Here is a 14,353-nt window from a genome sequence, read left to right on the forward strand (position 1 = left end):
AGAACTAAAAATATACAACATAGTGATATCTAGTGCTAACCAGCGCTCCCTAGCACTGCCACTAGAACTAATATTAGACCAAGAACTAGAAATAGTCGGGTTTAACCGTTCGTCTCTTAAAACGGCTAAATCCGAATATTTCTAGTTAGAACAAACACTAGACCTTAGAGCTAGAAACATACGTCTTTGATTTATACATCGTATAGAGACAATACGGGGAATACCCCGAGTTTATCTATATTATATCGAGGTTTTACTGTATTATTATCATGGTCATTCAAACTCCTAATTTAACTTTATTGGTTGTGACGATGATAAGTAGGCAGACGTAGATTTTTTTTCTTCGTTGATTGGTTCGTTTTAAATTTGCCGCCATGGTACGTTAACTTTATTGATCCAAAAGAGAGGAGTTACCCTCGAGGGTCACGTAATTGAAGGAAGAGAAGTGTACTGACCACAGACATTTTAGTACAATCAGGGTCAATATCATGTGCGGCAGCCGGTTTGGCTGTTCAGATGGTAAATGCAGCGGTTATCTTACTCGGTTTAACTCGTATAGGTATAGTCGATTTAGCCTTGGGCTATATTACGCTTGTTGGGCAGTAGTTAAATTGATGGAGAATATTCAAAAGAGAACAAGTCGAAGAACGATAAAAAAAGCTCGATGGAAATGTGCCGTGTGGCAGGTTGTTCTGTAGGTCGCCTACGGACCTCATCATTACCATATTTAAATGACGAAGAGAAGTTATTTAAGCGGGAATTTGTTATTTGGTTAACTGGTTAATATCCCAACATATTCGTTTTTTTTCTTCTATTACGATTTCATTTCCGCTGCGTTCTTCTTATGCAAATTACAGAGTCCCGTACGTGTCTAAGACCTCTTTGGATCGGTCCGGAAGGCCGACACTTCGCCGGTTGAATACAAAACCTCTCCTTGTAACGTTTCCCCAATGCAAAACCAAGGGAAAAAACGCCTTTGAGTCGACACAACTTGAATAACTTCATTTCAATTCTCTCGCTTGAAGATAACATCCTTGTTTTTAAACTTCAATTAGCGATCTCAACAAAGGAACCATTTTTTTGTTTTCACCTCTAAAAATAGTTATTGTTCTTTTGGTTTTTTTTATTTCCTGAATTCATCTGAAAGAACCGTGAACGTAATGATGGGATTCCCTTCTTGAGTTGTCGCGCCGGAAATAACACAAAGATCCCTAAAATACGTTTATGTCTCACGTTCTCTTTCGTGATTATCTTACACGTGTTTCAATTTCATTTAGTAGGTGGTGATGTATAGTTTGACGGGTTAGATTGGGCTTTAAATCTCCACTGTTGTTTGTTAGTGTCAAGGTTAATTGGAATAAATTGAATTTTTCGAATATAAACGAGATCCCAATTTAGTGCAAGCTAAATATCAGGATGTAGATATTAATTATTGATAAAAATTATCACTAATCTTAATTGCTCATTGAACATGTTCAACGAGATGATTAACGACAATTTTGACCTTGTATTTTTCCTTTTTTTCGTTAGTATTGGTTAACGTTTTACTGCGTCGTAACCATGTGCTATACCGTGTATTGTGCTTATTTATAATGTTTATGAACGGTTGTTTCGTAACTTGATATCAAGGGAAATGTTAGAATTACGTTTAAGCTTGGTTGTGTGGTTAAAATATTAAAATATTAACTATCTTATAGAATGAAGAATTTTCTAAAAATATACAAAGAAAAAATTATCTTAAATACTAAACCTATAACGGACTGTGATATCTTGTGATATATTAAACGATAATTATGGGGCAACACCCGTCCAAGGATAAATTGGCGAGAACTTCCTCGGTTAGATTACCTGAGAAGGAAAAATATGGAGGTAGTTTTAAAAAAAGAGGTAAGATTGACTACAAAATTAAAAAAACCCATTCAAGTTACACAGGTGGCTTGTAATTAAGTCTTAGGAATTCGTGGCTTCTCTTTTTCATCCCGTATAAAGTTTTTTTTATAAGTAAATTAAATCTAAAAGTTTAATTTGGAACTGCAACCTCTACAAAGTGACATAAAAATGAATCAAAAAAGTTTTTACCGAGATAAATTAATCGGTTCCAGTCGTTAAACCTCACTTTATATTAATACAGTAAAACCTATAATATACAGAATGTTTCTGTAAGTCGTGGCATAATTTTAATCACAAATACTAGAGTGGAAATGATGACGATTCGTGTAAAACTAGAACTAACACTAGACCTAGAAGGTGGAACTATGGTAGAACTAGGGTGGAATTAGGTCTTGTCCAACGGCTGCTCTTGAAGCCCTACTCGATCTCACAGCTCTTCATTTATATCTACAGGGTGATTCAAAAAACCGCTGACAGACTTGTAGAGCAGATAATACATGAAACATTAAGATGAATAGTCTTATTATACATCGGGTCGCAAATGCCTCCTTAAAGAGATATAGCGGGTCAAAGTTTCTTTAAAATTAAACATTATTGCAATAAAAAGCCCTTTTTTAAAAATATTTTCAACGCCACTGCTAATTTTGTCAAACGGGCAGTATCACCTCTCTGGTGAAGATATAAATACAAATATTGATATTTATTCTAGTGACAGTGATTCAGATGACAACAAACCTTTATCTGTACTTCAAGCAAGAATTAAAAAAAAATTAACTACAGTTATCCAGCCACCAATTTGGGGTAAAACGGAAAGACTTTCTTCACCCCCTTTTAGCCAAAAACTCAAATCCGACACCATATTCTCTGTTTCAACTATTTTTCGAACAAAATTTTATAAATCATATAGTTTTTCAAACAAACTTATATGCCGAGCAAGAACAAATGCGTACTGGAAAACATTACAGGAGAACAAGATATAAATGCCTTTTTATTTAGGAATAAATTTACTTATGGGGATCAAGCATTTACCAAGTTATAAAGATTATTGATCCAGTGCACCAGATTTACGTGATTCTTACAGTAGCTCCCTTATGACGCAAAAAAGATTTGGTTGGCTTTTAGGACACTTGCATATCAATTTTGATCATCTTTATAAAATACGGCCCGGCCGTTATTAGATCATTTAGAAATAGCTTTTAAATATTGTCTTTTACCAAGTGAAGTATTAGCCTTGGACGAGTCGATGATCAAATTTAAAAGTCACATTTAAGGTCAAATTTAAGAAGTGCACTAAAACAATATATGCCATAAAAAGGGGTTACAAAGTATGGATGCTCTGCGACAAGTCGGGATACTGCTTGAGATTCGACATTTATATTGGAAAATCCCAGGATCAACTTATGGGACAGAGTATAGGTTCTAGGACTTGTTGAGGGTCTTGAACAAAAAGACCATACAATAATAATTTTGATAATTTTTTTAACAGTGTGGAACTACAAAATTTAAAGCAACGTGGGATATATGCAGTTGGAACAGTGAATGTATCTCTAAAATATTTACCTAATTTCAAAACGGACAAGCAGCTCCAAAGAGGTGAATTCGACTGGTACACAAGTGATACAAAACTGTTTGCAGTAAAATGGAAAGATAAAAGGTACACCTTTTATCAAATTATCACAATCCTGAAGATTGCACGAAAGTTAATAGAAGAGAAAAAAATGGAAATATATTGGAAATATTGTGCCCAAAAGTGCTAACTGATTATAACGCCAACATGAACAGTGTCGATAAATTCGATCAACTTTTAGGAAGCTAGAAAATAGATCGTCAAAGCAACAAATGGTGGCATCTACTTCCTAGATGCTTCTATGGTAAATGCATATTGCCTATATAAAACAATGAATCTGCCTGATAGATTAACGGCAAAAGATTTCAGGAGGGTTGTTGTAGCTGGTCTTGTAGGCCCAGTTTTAATATCTAATTCCAGAATACGAGTATGTCCAAAAAAAAATATCAAAATAGGTATAAGATATTTAGTTTTTATGCAAATGGAGCAGTGGTCAAAAACTGGACCACCAATTTTTTAAAAAAACTCTATATGCTTTGATGCAATATCATATGATTTCAACCTATACAGGGTGTCCCGCAACGATTGTACAAAACTGCATCAGCGTATTCTATGATCAAAAATAAACAAAAAAAGCCTAATAAACATAGGTCCGAAAATGGACCATTTTCGAGATATTCAAAGATTTAGTTTCATAAGTTGATATTGTTAACATCATGAATTTAAATTTGTTTTTATAGTAATTAAGTCGTTACTATGATTACCATAAGTTGTCTAATCAAAAAAAAATAATAATACTTCACGAAATTATTATTTTACTATTTAATTTAATAAAACTATTAAGTATGGCTCCTATTAATTACTCCAAGGAAGAGATGGCGGATATGGTGTATTGTTACGGACTAGCTGATGGAAATGCGTCGTTAGCAGCTCGTCATTACGCGCAAAGGTTCCCGAACAGACGATTGCCTAATAGTCACACCAGAAGCAGACTATTTCTCAGATTAAAAGAAACGGGAAGCGTAACCCACAGCCATTCCACGGAGAGACATTACACAAGGCTGGTGGAATTAGAAGAAGCTGTTTTGAGAAGAGTCGATGAAAATGCCTCAACCAGCATTAGAAGAATTTCTGCACAAGAAAACATTAACAAAACAACCGTTCACCGCATTTTAAGGGAGCAGTTGCTTTATCCTTATCATTACAACACCGTTCAAGCTCTAACAGAAAATGATGGCGAAAAAAGAGAGATTTTTTGTAGGTGGGCCATATAGGAAGAGGTAGTAAACGTGGACTTTCCCATAAACATTGTATTTACGGATGAAGCAACATTTACTTAAAGCGGAATTTTTAATATTCATAATGCGCACGTTTGGAGCGATGAAAATCCCCATGCAATACTAGAAACTCATCATCAGTGGCGATTCAGTGTTAATGTATGGGCTGGAGTTATAGGTGATCAGTTATTAGGTCCATTTTTTCTTTCAAAGAGATTGACAGCCGATGCCTACATACATTTTTTTCAAAATGACCTTACAGAGGCATTTGATGAATTACCTCAACAAATTCTAGAAGATTGTTACTTTATGCACGATGGAGCACCAGCACATTATGCACGCGCTACTCGAGCTTACTTAAATAACAGATTTGGCAATAAGTGGATTGGCCGAGGAGGTCCTGTCCCGTGGCCACCTCGTTCACCAGATTAAAATCCGTTAGATTTTTGGTTTTGGGGACATTTAAAACAAATTGTTTATTCTGAAGACGTTCAAAATGTGCAGGATTTGAAGAATAAAATTAGTAACGCATTTGACACAGTAAAACAAATTCCTGGTATCTTTGAACGCATTAGAAGTTCGTTTAGAAAACGTATCCGTTTGTGTTTAGAAGTAAATGGTGCGCATATTGAATATTTATTATGACATGAATCTTTTCCAATTTTTTAAATATTTGTTGTTTTTATGCTGGTTGAACGATTTTCTTCGACAATCTTTGTTACTTGTTTTGTTAAATTATTAATGAACTGTATTAATTAACTTAATATTATCTTATTATTTATTAAACTTTATCTTAACCATCGTAACCATGGTAATCATATAATTACTGCATCTAAATCGTTAGAATTAATGATGTTTACAATAGGTCAGCTTATGAAACTAAAACTTTGAATATCTCGAAATTGGTCCATTTTCGGACCTATGTTTATTAGACTTTTCTTGTCTGTTTTCGATCAGAGAATACGCTGATGCAGTATTGTACAATCGTTGCGGGACACCTGTATATGACCTTTTAAAATAGTTTAACTTTGCTCGAGTTGAGCAAAATCCAGTAAGAGTTAAAGTGCAAATTAAAAAATTTTCTTATAACGGATACTCCCTTCTCCGAATTAATATGTTATAGCGAGGTTTTACTGTGCTTTAATAAACTAATTTATTTATTTAAAATTTCATAATAATAATGATTTATGTTAATTTTAAAATCCTACACAAATTTATTTACTTTATAACATGTTAATTTCTCCTTGAACTTAAAACTGTTTTGAAAAACGACGTAAAATGATTGCGTATTTGTTAGTCGTGACACGTTTAGAAAGCCAATTTTTGCGTAGAAGTAAAAAGAATACGAAAAACGTTAGAATTAAATGATTGCCTTAAGCACTTTCACCTGGCATGCAAAAGTCGAGTTTCTGCAAGGAACGGTTGGAAGGCTCCCGTAAAACAGAAACGGCTCTAACAGCTGTGAAAATACGCGGGCCATCGTGGCTCTCGCATATAAATAGCGCTATTTTCGAATCGGGTGAAATGTATAGTCCGAAACGTTCATAGTCGTGACCCAGTTTCAAATAGGAATTATTTTCGGAAATACACGTAAAAGAAATATATGTGTGTCAAAATGTCAATAAAAGTTTAATTGGTCTTGTATAAACATTCTTTTGATTCTATTTATTTATCATTAAGACTTCTTACTTAATTACTTACATACGCACGTAACTTACCCTTAATTATTGCGTAATTTCCAGATAATTAACGAGAATTAGTTGATCAACTACCTAATTCCTTGGAATTCGGTGATGCAATCCATATCTGGGTCATCGATTTCCCATTCAAACAAACGAAAATACACTCATAAGCAATATACGTGCTCTTTTCCTATAGCTATATTTAACTTCCGCTCGGTGTGTTTTCGTTTTATTCCTCACCGTGTATACGTAAATATCCTTTGTATGATTTTCCCGGGTGTTTGCGTTTATTAGAAAAAACGGTAAAAATTCATTTTTCCTTTTCAACATCCGGCCCGGAATTAGTAAATTTCCATTAAACGCAGGATATTGAACTATTTTCTCTAGACGCGGTTAATAATAATATAATCTTCGTGGTCTTGAATTTGAGTTGATTGTGAGAAGATTCTCATGGATCTATTGTGTTTACTAAAACCATTTTTTTGTTCGTTCCATTATGTGTTATTTTAATGAATGATTTAGCAAGTATTTTATAACATCATTATGTCTTTGGAAGAATAATTACTATTATTGGCTTGTTATGTTGTTTTAGGATCTGCTAAAAAACAAAGAGAGGATGTAAGAGTCTTCAGACCTCCACAAATTTTATTACCAAATTCAACTCCAAAGTCATTAACACCGAATAGGAATACATCAGTGAATAATTTAGAAGGTAAGTCCAACAAAGTTATACAAATTTACTTTTTTTTTTGTTATATAGTTTATATCCTAATGAAATAGGTTCCTAATTAAAGCAGTCTAAACAATGAAAAGGTGGTTCCAGTGGAGTAAACATATAGCATTAAACATTGGAACAAAGTCTTGTTTAGTCTTCAAGTCAAAAATAGTTTTTACCCTAACATCCGACAGGTGGGATGTACAAACTCTTATTCAAATAATTGTTTATTTTCTACGTCTTTGTTTTTTCGACAAATTATCATTTTTACCATTATTAGGTGAAAGAACAAAGTTAAAGCCCAATGATGGCTATTTCTTGATACTTTAGGTTGCGTTTAGTTTTTGATACAAAGGCAACTAAAATTAATGAACATTTGAATATAAGCTTTCCATCAACGGTCATATATTGTGATGGTGAATAAATATGTATACTGACAGCTATGAACAAATGTGTCAAACAGCTCTGATATGGACAAGTTTATCTAGGTTGCTTCTGTCAGTTTGATTACTCTTGTTGTTGAAACGTAAACATGATATTAAAAGCTCACGTCGCTTCTGGCTCATTGTATAACGAAATATATTGATTCCAGTACCGTACGTATTCTCGATAGATATAGAAGATACTGATGTTTTCTCGTAGTAGGGAGAATTTCTCAATTTCTCTATAATTGTGTCATTTATTCTTTGAACTATGTCGACAATCATCTGCTCATCTGCTCAAAAGAAGCAAGAAATATTCAGGAGGTGCCTTAGCCATTTTCCCGTATTTTTTTTACCCCAGATATGTTATTATATTTTCAGATTAAGTTCGAACATATCTATTAAGACCCTATTTGAACCATTTAGTTCTTCACCGCTTTACCCTCAGCATCCTGTTTATGTCAGCGTAGTTAGTCACTGTAGACACTTTTATTATCTATTCAATTTTTATGGATTCCAACTATCGTTTTTGTCCAATTTTATATTCGCCCATAATTTTAGGATAACTAATTAAAGTAACTAAAACAACGAATTAATAACTTGCGATTAAATAGAACGAAAATGTTTACCTTAGTATAAGCGGCAAAATTAAAGCAATAGAAATCATTAGTAGTTAAAACTTCCGACTTGGTAAACCCAGACGATTGAAAATCTCCTGCTGGACTTTACTTAATCGTTCAACTACCTTGAACAGCGATGCACGCAGATTAACATACCATTGAAAGCTATTGAAGCGCTGCCAGCGATTGGAAAGAAATTTGAATTCATACCTAACACGATTCGTGCTTTGTAGTTTAATACACCTCACGTGTCGGAAATTATTGAAAAGCTCCTTTTCAATAATGTACAATAGCCTAATAAATCTTTATTTATACCAGGGATGTGAACAAAAAAATAATTTTACACTAATATGTACTTAAAAATTTAAAATCAATTAAACAAACTATTCAATATGTCGACGTTTCTGTACCACACACTTCTGGTAACTTGCTCTACAAGTTACGACAATTTAGTACTCCCCTTAAGCTACCTTTAAATCATTTCGATCTCTCCTTTGTTTATTTAAAAATGACTGTTTATAACATACATATAAAAGTACCATTGGCCAATATCTACATGTATATTTATGTAGTATTCTTGAAAATATTTTAAATGTTAATGTACTTTATATTTTGCACAAACATAAATACTGTGATTTTTACACAATTTACAACGATGCGTCGTCTGAATTTCTTTATCATCTTTGTTGATTACGTGCCCACGTTGTTAAGCGGAATTTCTTCGCGAACAAAGTCTTTAAATGGTGAAGACTGAGATAGACCTTACTTTGACTGTTTTCACTTACAATTTCATCGTCAGAACCGTAAAATCATCGTCACAGTCTTTATTGTCATTATGACATTACTTATTGACGTTCTTCAGGTCTTCTATCTTCATCAATATCCTGATCTGTGAGTTCATCTACTTCCGGAGATATTTTTTCTTGTTACTGTGCACCAAAATAAAAGTGATAATAATAAACTCTTCAAATGTTGGCCTTTACCACCTATTTCAATAGAATCAATAAATACTACTCCCTCTAATTCTCAAAATATCAAAATTGACAATCATCTTCGTTAAATTCTGTTATAAGTAAAAAACTAAAGGTGATAGAGAAAAACGTTTCCCATAAAAGTTAATGATAGTCAATCAAGATAACATAATTCATAACCAATGCTACCATAGATATCACCATTTCTTAGGTTGAAGCCAGGAATTCTCAAAATATCAAAATTGACAATCATCTATGTTAATTATGTTATAAGCAGAAAATTAAAGATGATAGAGAAAAACGTTTGCATAAAAATTAATGATAATGAATCAAGATATCATAATTCATAACCAATATTGATATCACCATTTCTTAGGTTCAAGCCAGGAATTCTCAAAATATCAAAATTGACAATCATCTGCGTTAAACTCTGTTATAAGTAGAAAACTAAAAGTGATAGAGAAAAACGTTTCCCATAAAAATTAAATGATAATGAATCAAAATAACATAATCCATAGTCAATGCCACCAGAGATATCACCATTTATTAGGTTCAAGCTAGGAATTCTCAAAATGTCAAAATTGACAATCATCTGCGTTAAACTCTGTTATAAGTAGAAAATTAAACGTGATAGAAAAAAAAACGTTTCCCATAACAATTAATGATAATGACTGACGCTTTTGCTCTCAGACGCATAGATATCGAGAAAAATATGAAAATTCATGAATAAAGAAAAGCTTCGCCATGAAGGGCGTTTACATTGATCCAGCTGATTTGTGTTTAAATGTGTAAAATTTTCATTAATGTATGTTTAAATTAAGTTACACATTGAATTACTAATTTTACAAATACAATAAAGCAGTTTCCAAAGTTTTGTATACCATAATTTGGAACAGAGGGAGTAAGAAAGAAATAGATGATAAACGGCATAAAGTCTTCTAGAGTCGCCTCCAATTCATTCCGATTCACGTAAGTATCCCTTTTTATTGACAACAGTACTGATAACGTATTAAAATTCAGCGAAACACTGCAATGCAATCGCAGAAACTAAACGTTCCAAAATTTTCTCTCAAATTATATCATGTGTCATGAGCAGTTTGGGCTAGGCAGCCATCCTGCTGGAATGCAGTGATGATAAACCTTGTTTTATCTATTCAAGTATTTTTGACTTGCTAAATTATAATTTTCGGTTGTAGTGATTATCGCTTTTATGATGTTGAAAATTGTCTGTTGTGGTTCTTCTGAAAAACATTTAGCTTAACTCGTGCAAGCGTTTTCAACGTTTACTTTGAAATATACTTCCATATCGTCCTTTTCTTCATCTGATTATTTATCTGTCATTATCAGTACTTACAGTGACTCACAAAAGTCTTCATATACTATGCAAAATACAAGTTTAAACTACATATATCGTATACAATATCGGAAAAGGAAGATAGAAAGTTGTTATTAACAAAATGGAAACACTATCAAAAAAAGTTATTAAAAAAATAAATATATAAACGAAAATCAGTAGTTCAATATGCAGAAAATCTAAATAAAGGGGGGGTATTAATACTTTTTGCTTGAATCACAGAATCGTGACGGCTAGGTATGGATAGAATCAAGTATTTGCAAATATTTGGAATTTTACGCCATACTTTGTCGATAGCTTTCTTAACGATAGTGTTCGATTAGTAATCTTGATTTTTTTCTCTCGTTTTCGAATTCGACCATCAAATTCTTTTCAAATATGTTCCATAGGATTTAGATTTGCTGATTATGGTGGATAGTTAAGCTGTTTCGATATATTATAGAGCAATATAGTAATATGCTTCACATTTGTAGTTATGCGCTTCGGATCATTAAATGTGATATTTCCTTCCTCAGTTGCCGACATTGCATTCCACACCATGTCGCTTCCAGCACAATGTTTTACAATACTATATATATGTTCCTCCAAAGTTTTAGTCTTCCGTCACTTCTATATGCATTAAATTTACTTTCATCTCTAATGATGGTCTTTATCTTTATATTTTATGGCATAATAGAAACCGTTCTATCTAATAGACAGAGTTAGTACAAAAGTATCATTGGGTTTGACGAAGCTATATTTCAGTTAGTATTACAGATAGACTAGTAAATGACATGTCTATAGAGAGAGAAAATACTCAAGTTTTAGCACATTACAAATGTTCTATGTGGGCTCCTCGAGTAACACGATAGATGTCGCAACGATAGTCAAGTTCAGCCCATACACGCTGCAATGTGTCTCGGTCCATACTGTTAGCAGCATCAATAATACGGCTTCTGAGTTTACCCAGTATTGTAGGTAGTGATGGTACGAAAACCTTGTCTTTAATGATAATTACCCCATAAATAAAAAACGCACGCAAACAATTCCAAATTCCTTGTTTAGATATGCACGAACCTCATTAGGCCAGTGAGGGGGAGCTCCATCTTGTTGGTATATACAGTTGTTGGAATCACCCGTCATTTGCGGAAATAACCACAATTATAATATATCAAGGTACGACATACCGGTTACAGTTTTTTCATGAAAGAAAAACGGTTCATAAACTTTTGTGCTGGATACGGCACAGAAAACATTCAATTTTTGAGAATCCTTTACATGTTGGATAATGTCATGAAGATTTTTCGTTCCCCATATCCGAATGTTATGACGGTTCGCCTTGCTACTTAAATGAAATGTTGCTTCGTCACTGAACACCAGACGATTGGTAAATTCATCATCCTCCATTGCTTCCTGCATGTTAGTACAAAACTCGGTTCGCTTGACATAGTCATTTGGTCGTAAACTTTGTACCATATGTATACGGTACGGTTTGAATCGCAATTGCTTCCGCAAAATTTTCCACGCAGTTTTCTGCGGAATACCAAGTTCACGACTTGTTTTACTGGTGGCCCATGTAACATTGTCTAACCGCATCCACTGTTGCATTTTGGTGCTTTTACGTTTCTCAACTACACTTATGGTCTTAAATTGTCGATACCAGCTTTAAAAGCTCTGATGGCCAGAAGGATCAACTTGGTATTGCCTTCGAAATGCACGTTGCACAAAACGCTTTCTGTTGCATGGTCGCCATTTTGACAGCTGTGGACGTGACTTGGGCATGCGCATAACAAACTTACAGGTTGTCTATAAACATGTCATTTACTATTCTATCTGTCATACTTTCCGAAATATGGTCTTGTCAAACCCGATAATTCTTTTGTACTAATCATGTACTTCTAACGTTTTCGGGATGTATTGGTTTCTTAGTTCTTATAGCGATTTCAGTAGCCAAACATGATACAGTTGTTTTCGGGTTTTTCTTTATCGTATCTAAGAACCCGAATGTTTCTATTGTTTAAGATTTTTTATGACCAAACTATGGTTTATTAATGACACTACTCGTTTCTTTCCATTTCAGTAGCCAATCTCTTCGCATCAGTCTCACTCTTACATTAATGACAAATTCTTCTGATACTTGGTTGTTATTTATTACATGATTGCGAGTTGGTGTAGATCTTTCAGGTGTTCAACCAGAGTTCTTTGGCATGCCCACAGTTTTTTCTTTGGTACGCAGTCAAAATCTTTCTAAGTTTTAAGTGCAAATACATGATTTTGTATATTTTTACCACTTCGAAATCTGTTCTGTGACTCCAACAGTTCTATAAATGTTCCCAGCTTCTGCTATTGAGTTCTGTGATAGTAATAGTTATTCAAAATATTGTTTCAATCTCCTCATATAGGCTTCGATGTAGTATCTTCCTGTCCTCTCTACGATTTTTAATAGCTTGTAAAATAAATTTGTGATTGTTGATTCTTTGTTCTTCCAAGTTCTTGCCAAACTCGCGGTATGTTCTCTGCTTTGCATGATTAACTATTCCCTTGACTTTTATTCGTTGTTTCTTATAAGTTTAATTGTTTTGCATTGTTTTATTTTCTAAATAATTTTGGAAATTTGAAAGCTATTTTTGACTTGTACTTCCTGTTTTATATTCTTAGCCTTGTGCTATCTGTTTTTTACCATTATTCTGTACTATTGTACCACATACTTTCTTCGCTGCTTCAGTAGTAACTGTCTCAAATACTTCCAATACTTTTTCAAGACTTTCATTTCTGTCAATTTTTATTGCACTTCCATTCTGTAATTACTTGCAATTTCGATATCTTTAAGCTTATACTTTTTTGTCATATTCTTGTTATTTTATCGCTGCTACAACCAAATGATTTTGACTCTTACATCGTTAACTACACTTCTATTTTCTTATTTAAAACCTTGTAAAAATTGTGGCGATATGAGTAACGTGAATCTTTCGCATTTTGCAAAAAGATACAATTATTACTTTCTAAAAGAAACTGGTCATCGTGCAGATTGAAAAATACAATAATTTTAATCGCTTAAATGACATACGTAGATACTCAGTAGTAATAAAAGTTTTCTAGACAATTTTTTCTTATAAATTTTCTAAGTTATTTTCTCTTTTTTAACATGACTCTTCGTTTTGTATATTTTAATGACTTTTAAATGCAACAAAAATTTCTAAATGTTGATGTGAGCAATTCCTCGAAAGTTTGAAATAAATTGACTACGTCTACTTGATTATCGTAAAACTTTATAAAATGGAAACGGAATGGACCATTACAGTTAATTGGATAAAATAAAAGATAAATTAAAATCCTGTAACTGCCGTTGGATTTTGATCGGCAAGCTTTTGACTTCCATAAACATGTACATACAGTTAAGTTACTTAAAGTCTGACTTACACAAGATTTAAATTTTTAATTCGTTTTATTTGAAACCAAAAATAACTTAATTAACAAATAATAAATAAATAAATAATATTTTTGTGTAAATCATAAAATGTAATATAGATTTATTTAAAATTTTTTAAAGAATTTAAACGCAGCTTGAAAAGGTCACCTTTCATAACGGAAGTTCTCGGTAGACCGTAAGGTGCCTCTCGAGATTTATCTTTTCTTACAGTCGTCCTCTCTTTTTTTCATTCTTCTTTCAACTCCTGCTGTCCATCTGTTTCACTTGATAAACTTATAATCCTTTAAAAAAACCATTCCAAAAAACGACATACCAAAAACATCCGAGCACCAAAACTGTATTTTATACAACTTTTTTCTTGTATAACGGTTCAGTTTTTTAGATTTATTTAAAAAATGCATTAAAAAAAATTGTATTATTGTTAATCCGATAATTAAATTTTCCTC

The 14,353-nt window shown here is 33.0% G+C and overlaps 1 protein-coding gene across 4 annotated transcripts in view; it reads left to right on the forward strand.

The window, feature by feature from the left end:
- Positions 1-14,353, forward strand: part of LOC111415166 (toucan) — a 105,281-nt gene that overhangs the window by 34,700 nt on the left and 56,228 nt on the right. For all 4 annotated transcript variants that reach the window (XM_023046709.2, XM_023046710.2, XM_023046712.2 and 1 more), the window contains exon 4: positions 7,009-7,128. In XM_023046709.2, coding sequence (XP_022902477.2) covers positions 7,009-7,128 — 120 coding nt within the window. The remainder of the gene's footprint in view (positions 1-7,008; positions 7,129-14,353) is intronic.

This window comes from Onthophagus taurus, chromosome 2 (genome assembly GCF_036711975.1).
Source record: "Onthophagus taurus isolate NC chromosome 2, IU_Otau_3.0, whole genome shotgun sequence".
NCBI classification, from domain to species: domain Eukaryota; kingdom Metazoa; phylum Arthropoda; class Insecta; order Coleoptera; family Scarabaeidae; genus Onthophagus; species Onthophagus taurus.